The sequence below is a fragment of the Babylonia areolata genome, chromosome 33 (genome assembly GCF_041734735.1).
Source record: "Babylonia areolata isolate BAREFJ2019XMU chromosome 33, ASM4173473v1, whole genome shotgun sequence".
Classification (NCBI taxonomy): domain Eukaryota; kingdom Metazoa; phylum Mollusca; class Gastropoda; order Neogastropoda; family Buccinidae; genus Babylonia; species Babylonia areolata.
In genome coordinates, this window is record NC_134908.1 from 3,357,345 (window position 1) to 3,364,844 (window position 7,500).

The following is a 7,500-nucleotide window of genomic DNA, read 5'->3' on the forward strand; positions in this document are numbered from 1 at the left end:
AGGGAGGAGTGTGTGTGGGTTTGTGGGGGCGCGTAGTGGTGGGGGAGGGTGTAGGGTGGATGGTGGGGTGTGGGGGTTGGTGTGGGTGTGAAGCTTGGTGGTGGGATGGGGGGTGGGGAGGAGGTGGAGAGGAATTGATGGGGGATGAGGGGGGTGTGGGAGGGAGGAGTGGGTGTGTGGGGGGAGTGTAGTGGTGGGGAGGGTGGGATGTGGGGGTGTTGGGCTTGGTGGTGAGATGGGGGTGGTGAGTGTGGAGAGGAATTGATAGGGGGGAAGGAGTGGTGGGTGGGTGAGGGAGGAGTGGGTGTGTGGGGGGTGTAGGGTGGATGGTGGGTTGGTGTGGGTGTGGGGCTTGGTGGTGGGATGGGGGATGGGGAAGAGGTGAGAGGAATTGATGGGGGAGGAGGACGGTGTAGGGTGGATGGATGGTGGGGTGTGTGATTGAGGGGGGTGGCTGGGTAGATGGGTGGGGAGTGTGGGGGTGGGGGCGGGGGGATGTGGATGTGGTATTATTTGTCCTTAAATGGTGACGCTGTTGACACGATCACCACCACCACCCAACGCCATCAGAAACAACAACACCCAACACTCACAACAACATCAACAAAACCACCCAACAATGTCAACAACACCAGCAGCAACACCACTAACATCACCACAACAACAACACTACCAACAACAACACCAATAACAACACCAACACCAAAAACAATAACCAAACTGACAACAACACCCAACACTGACATCAACAAAACCACAATACTGACGACAACAACAACACCAACACCACGACACCACCAACAAGAACACCCAACGCCACCAACAACAACATCAACACTACCACAACAACAACACAACCACAAACGACAACACCAAATCTGCTGCAGGTGAACAGCCAGAAGGAGCTGTTCCAGTCCTCCAGCTACGACCAGTCCCGGCATTTCTGGCACCTGCAGCTGACGGACCCGATGGAAGCCGGGAAGGAATACGAAGTGGAAGTCCGGCACTTTTCCGGACCTTTAAGCACTGACGGAGCCGGACTCTACGTCAGCCGCTACAGAGATGGGGAGGAGTCTGTGTGAGTTGGGGGGGGGGGGGGGTTGGGGTGTTTGTGTGTGTGATTGTGTGTTTGTGTGTGTGTGTGTGTGATTGTGTGTGTGTTTCTGTGGGTGTGTGTTTGTGTGGGTGTGAGTCCGGCACTTTTCCGGACTTTTAAGCACTGACGGAGCCGGACTCTATGTTAGTCGCTACAGAGATGGGAAGGAGTCCGTGTGAATGTGTGGAGGGGTTGGGGGTGTTTGTGTGTGTGATTGTGTGCGTGGGTTGTGATTGTGTGCGTGGGTGTGTGTTTGTGTGGGTGTGAGTCCGGCACTTTTCCGGACCTTTAAGCACTGACGGAGCCGGACTCTATGTCAGCCGCTACAGAGATGGGGAGGAGTCTGTGTGAATGTGTGGAGGGGTTGGGGGTGTTTGTGTGTGTGGGTGTGTGATTGTGTGTGTGGGTGGGTGTTTGTGTGGGTGCGTGATTGTGTGTTTGTGTTTGTGTGGGTGTGAGTCCGGCACTTTTCCGGACCTTTAAGCACTGACGGTGCAGGACTCTATGTCAGCCGCTACAGAGATGGGGAGGAGTCTGTGTGAGTGTGTGGAGGGGGTGGGGGTGTTTGTGTGTGTGTGATTGTGTGTGTGTTTCTGTGGGTGTGTGTTTGTGTTTGTGTGGGTACGAGTCCGGCACTTTTCCGGACCTTTAAGCACTGACGGAGCCGGACTCTATGTCAGCCGCTACAGAGATGGGGAGGAGTCTGTGTGAGTGTGTGGAGGGATTGGGGTGTTTGTGTGTGTGTGTTTTTGTGCGTGTGTGTTTGTGTGGGTGTGAGTCCGGCACTTTTCCGGACCTTTAAGCACTGACGGAGCCGAACTCTAGCCACTACAGAGATGGGGAGGCGTCTGTGTGAGTGTGTGTGTGTGTGTGTGTGGGGGGGGGGTTAGGGTGTTTGTGTGTGTGATTGTGTGTGTGATTGTGTGGTGTTTGTGTGGGTGGGTGGGTGTGTGGGTGTGAGTCCAGCACTCCTCCGGACCTTTAAGCACTGACGGAGCCAGACTCTACGTAAGTCGCTACAGAGATGGGGAGGACCCTTCGTCAGTGTGTGGAGGGGTTGGGGGTGATTGTGTGTTTGTGTGGGTGTGAGTCCGGCACTTTTCCGGATCTTTAAGCGCTGACGGAGCCAGACTGTACGTAAGTCGCTACGGAGATGGGGAGGAGTCCGTGGGAGTGTGTGGAGGGGGTGGGGATGTTTGTGTGTGTGCGTGATTGTGTGTTTGTGTGGGTGTGAGTCCGGCACTTTTCCGGACCTTTAAGCACTGACGGAGCCGGACTCTATGTAAGCCGCTACAGAGATGGGGAGGCGTCCATGTGAGTGTGTGGAGGGGATGGGGTGTTTGTGTGTGTGTGATTGTGTGTGTGTGTCGGGAGGGGTGGTGGGTACGTGTGTGTGAGAGAGAGAGAGAGAGAGAGAGAGAGAGAGAGAAATGAAAAAAACGGGAGGACGAGGAGGAGGGGGGGGAGGAAGACGGGAAGTGAAAGAAGAAAGTGAGTAAAAGGGAGAGGGGGAGAAAGAGAGGGGGGAGAGAAGGGAGAGAGAGTGAAAGGAGGAGAGAGAGATAGGGAGAGGGGGGGAGAAAGAGAGGGTGGAGAGAAGGGAGAGAGAGTGTAAGGAGAGAGAGAGATAGGGAGAGGGGGAGAAAGAGAGGGTGGAGAGAAGGGAGAGAGAGTGAAAGGATAGAGATAGGGAGAGGGGGAGAAAGAGAGGGTGGAGAGAAGGGAGAGAGAGTGAAAGGAGAGAGAGAGATAGGGAGAGGGGGAGAAAGAGAGGGTGGAGAGAAGGGAGAGAGAGTGAAAGGAGGAGAGAGAGAGATAGGGAGAGGGGGAGAAAGAGAGGGTGGAGAGAAGGGAGAGAGAGTGAAAGGAGGAGAGAGAGAGATAGGGAGAGGGGGAGAAAGAGAGGGTGGAGAGAAGGGAGAGAGAGTGAAAGGAGAGAGAGAGAGAGATAGGGAGAGGGGGGGAGAAAGAGAGGGTGGAGAGAAGGGAGAGAGAAAGGAGAGAGATAGGGAGAGGGGGAGAAAGAGAGGGTGGAGAGAAGGGAGAGTGAAAGGAGAGAGAGAGAGATAGGGAGAGGGGGAGAAAGAGAGGGTGGAGAGAAGGGAGAGAGAGTGAAAGGAGGAGAGAGAGAGATAGGGAGAGGGGGAGAAAGAGAGGGTGGAGAGAAGGGAGAGAGAGTGAAAGGAGAGAGAGAGAGAGATAGGGAGAGGGGGGGAGAAAGAGAGGGTGGAGAGAAGGGAGAGAGAGTGAAAGGAGGAGAGAGAGAGATAGGGAGAGGGGGAGAAAGAGAGGGTGGAGAGAAGGGAGAGAGAGTGAAAGGAGAGAGAGAGAGATAGGGAGAGGGGGAGAAAGAGAGGGTGGAGAGAAGGGGGAAAGAGTGAAAGGAGAGAGAGAGAGATAGGGAGAGGGGGAGAAAGAGAGGGTGGAGAGAAGGGAGAGAGAGTGAAAGGAGAGAGAGAGATAGGGAGAGGGGGAGAAAGAGAGGGTGGAGAGAAGGGAGAGAGAGAGATAGGGAGAGGGGGAGAAAGAGAGGGGGGAGAGAAGGGAGAGAGAGTGAAAGGAGGAGAGAGAGGGAGAAAGATAAAGAGAGAGAGAGTGAAAGGGGGAGAGAGCGAGAGGGGAAAAGATAACGAGAGACAGAGAGAGAGATTGAGATAGATAGATAGATAAATTATAAATATACGTTATAGTGATAACATTAATAGTAATGAGGACATTACTGTTGTTGTTTTTAATCATGCATATTTTATCATAATATTACTGTTTGTTTGGGGTTTTTTTAATCGTACATTTTATATATATATTATTACTGTTTGTTTATTTTTTTTAATCATACATGTTATATTATCATAATAATATTACGATCACAGGTACCTCGCCACCACACAGATGGAGCCAGTCTACGCCCGGAAAACGTTCCCCTGTTTCGACGAGCCGCAGCTGAAGGCCACCTTTGACATCACGCTGGTGAGACGTAATGACACGTCACGGAACTACATCTCGCTGGCCAATGCTCCCTACGTGGACTCTGAATACTTGTGAGTGTTGTTGTTGTTGTTGTTGTTGATGATGATGACGTTGGTGGTGGTGGTGATGAAGGTGTGAATACATGTGAGTGTTGGTGGTGTTGGTGTTGATGACGTTAGTGGTGGTGATGAAGGTGGGAATGCGTACGAGTGTTGATGTGTTGTTGTTGTCAACACCACCACCACCACCATCATCATCATCCTCACTATCATCCTCACTATCATCATCATCATCACTATCATCATCACCATCATGACTGTCATCATCATCATCACTATCATCATCATCATCACTATCATCATCTTCACTAAAATCATCACTGTCATCACTATCATCATCACCATCACTATCATCTTCACTGTCATCATCACCATCATCATCACTATCATCACTATGATCATCACCCATCACCATCATCATCACCATCACCATCATCACTATCATCATCACTATCATCATCACCATCATCATCACTATCATCATCACCATCACTATCATCATCATCATCACCATCATCACTATCATCATCACCATCATCATCATCAGCATCACCATCATCATCATCATCATCATCACTATCATCACTATCTCACAGCCCTGACGCTGAGGGCAAGCAGTGGGCCAGGGACCGCTTTGAGACCACGCCCATCATGCCCACCTACCTCCTGGCCTTCATCGTCTGTGACTACCTGCACCTGGAGAATGCCTCCCTGTCCGACCCCAACGTCACGGTCAGTTGCTGTGCTGTGCTGTGCTGTGCTGTGCTGTGGGTTGTTGTGTTGTGGTGTGGTGTGGTGTGGTGTGGTGTGCTATCGGGTGGGTTGTTGTGGTGTGGTGTGGTGTGGTGTGGTATCGGGTGGGTTGTTGTGGTGTGGTGTGGTGTGGTGTGGTGTGGTGTGCTATCGGGTGGGTTGTTGTGGTGTGGTGTGGTGTGCTGTCGGGTGGGTTGTTGTGGTGTGGTGTGGTGTGCTGTCGGGTGGGTTGTTGTGGTGTGGTGTGGTGTGGTGTGGTGTGGTGTGGTGTGCTATCGGGTGGGTTGTTGTGGTGTGGTGTGGTGTGCTATCGGGTGTGGTGTGGTGTGGTGTGGTGTGGTGTGGTGTGCTGTCGGGTGGGTTGGTGTGGTGTGGTGTGCTGTCGGGTGGGTTGGTGTGGTGTGGTGTGGTGTGGTGTGGTGTGCTATCGGGTGGGTTGTTGTGGTGTGGTGTGGTGTGGTGTGGTGTGGTGTGCTATCGGGTGGGTTGTTGTGGTGTGGTGTGGTGTGGTGTGGTGTGGTGTGCTATCGGGTGGGTTGTTGTGGTGTGGTGTGGTGTGCTGTCGGGTGGGTTGTTGTGGTGTGGTGTGGTGTGGTGTGGTGTGGTGTGCTATCGGGTGGGTTGTTGTGGTGTGGTGTGGTGTGCTATCGGGTGGGTTGTTGTGGTGTGGTGTGGTGTGGTGTGGTGTGGTGTGCTATCGGGTGGGTTGTTGTGGTGTGGTGTGGTGTGGTGTGGTGTGGTGTGCTGTCGGGTGGGTTGTTGTGGTGTGGTGTGGTGTGGTGTGGTGTGGTGTGCTATCGGGTGGGTTGTTGTGGTGTGGTGTGGTGTGCTGTCGGGTGGGTTGTTGTGGTGTGGTGTGGTGTGGTGTGGTGTGGTGTGCTATCGGGTGGGTTGTTGTGGTGTGGTGTGGTGTGGTGTGGTGTGGTGTGCTATCGGGTGGGTTGTTGTGGTGTGGTGTGGTGTGGTGTGGTGTGGTGTGCTATCGGGTGGGTTGTTGTGGTGTGGTGTGGTGTGCTGTCGGGTGGGTTGTTGTGGTGTGGTGTGGTGTGGTGTGGTGTGGTGTGGTGTGGTGTGCTATCGGGTGGGTTGTTGTGGTGTGGTGTGGTGTGCTGTCGGGTGGGTTGTTGTGGTGTGGTGTGGTGTGCTATCGGGTGGGTTGTTGTGGTGTGGTGTGGTGTGGTGTGGTGTGGTGTGGTGTGCTATCGGGTGGGTTGTTGTGGTGTGGTGTGGTGTGGTGTGGTGTGGTGTGCTATCGGGTGGGTTGTTGTGGTGTGGTGTGGTGTGCTGTCGGGTGGGTTGTTGTGGTGTGGTGTGGTGTTGGTGTTTTTGTGTGGTGTGGTGTGGTGTTGGTTGTTGTGTTGTGGTGTGGTGTGGTGTGGGTTGGTGTGGTGCTGTGCTGTGCTGTGCTGTGCTGTGCTGTGCTGTGGGTTGTTGTGTTGTGGTGTGGTGTGGTGTGGGTTGGTGTGGTGTGGCGTGGTGTGGTGTGGTGTGGTGTGGCGTGGTGTGGTGTATCTGCTAGCCTTCATAGTCTGTGACTACCTGCACCTGGAGAATGCCTCCCTGTCCGACCCCAACGTCACGGTCAGTTGCTGTGCTGTGCTATGCTGTGCTGTGCTGTGCTGTGGGTTGTTGTGGTGTGGTGTGCTGTGCTGTGCTGTGCTGTGCTGTGCTGTGCTGTCGGGTGGGTTGTTGTGGTGTGGTGTGGGTCGTTTTGGCATGGTGTGGTGTGGTGTGGTGTTGGTGTTTTTGTGTGGTGTGGTGTTGGTTGTTGTGTTGTGGTGTGGTGTGGTGTGGGTTGGTGTGGTGTGGTGCTGTGCTGTGCTGTGCTGTGGGTTGTTTTGTTGTGGTGTGGTGTGGGTTGGTGTGGTGTGGTGCTGTGCTGTGCTGTGCTGTGGGTTGTTGTGTTGTGGTGTGGTGTGTTGGTGTGGTGTGGTATGGCATGGTGTGGTGTGGTGTGGTATGGTGGTGTGGTGTGGCATGGTGTGGTGTGGTGTGGTATGGTGGTGTGGTGTGGTGTGGTGGTGTGGTGTGGCATGGTGTGGTGTGGTGTGGTATGGTGGTGTGGTGTGGTGTGGCATGGTGTGGTGTGGTATGGTGGTGTGGTGTGGTGTGGTATGGTGGTGTGGTGTGGTGTGGCATGGTGTGGTGTGGTGTGGCATGGTGTGGTGTGGTGTGGTATGGTGGTGTGGTGTGGTGTGGTGTGGCATGGTGTGGTGTGGTGTGGTATGGTGGTGTGGTGTGGTGTGGTGTGGTGTGGTGTGGCATGGTGTGGTGTGGTGTGGTATGGTGGTGTGGTGTGGTATGGTGGTGTGGTGTGGTGTGGTGTGGCATGGTGTGGTGTGGTGTGGTATGGTGGTGTGGTGTGGCATGGTGTGGTGTGGTGTGGCATGGTGTGGTGTGGTGTGGTGTGGTGTGGTGTGGTGTGGTGTGGTGTGGTGTGGTGTGGTGTGGCATGCTGTTTTGTGTAGTGTGTGGCGTGGTTGTGCTGTGTTGTGTTTGTGCCCAGAGAATGCTTTCATCTCTGGCTCCAGTGTGTGTGTGTGTGTGTGTGTTGTGTTGTGTTGTGTTGTGTTGTGTTGTCTGTATGTCTGTCTGTGTCAGATCTGATCGAAGAACGCGAGATAG

General features: G+C 53.8%; 1 protein-coding gene across 3 annotated transcripts in view; it reads left to right on the top strand.

The window, feature by feature from the left end:
• Positions 1 to 7,500, top strand: part of LOC143277263 (uncharacterized) — a 165,988-nt gene that overhangs the window by 47,336 nt on the left and 111,152 nt on the right. For all 3 annotated transcript variants that reach the window (XM_076582051.1, XM_076582050.1, XM_076582052.1), the window contains 3 exons: positions 888 to 1,078; positions 3,967 to 4,134; positions 4,719 to 4,854. In XM_076582051.1, the coding sequence (XP_076438166.1) occupies positions 888 to 1,078; positions 3,967 to 4,134; positions 4,719 to 4,854 (495 nt within the window). The remainder of the gene's footprint in view (positions 1 to 887; positions 1,079 to 3,966; positions 4,135 to 4,718; positions 4,855 to 7,500) is intronic.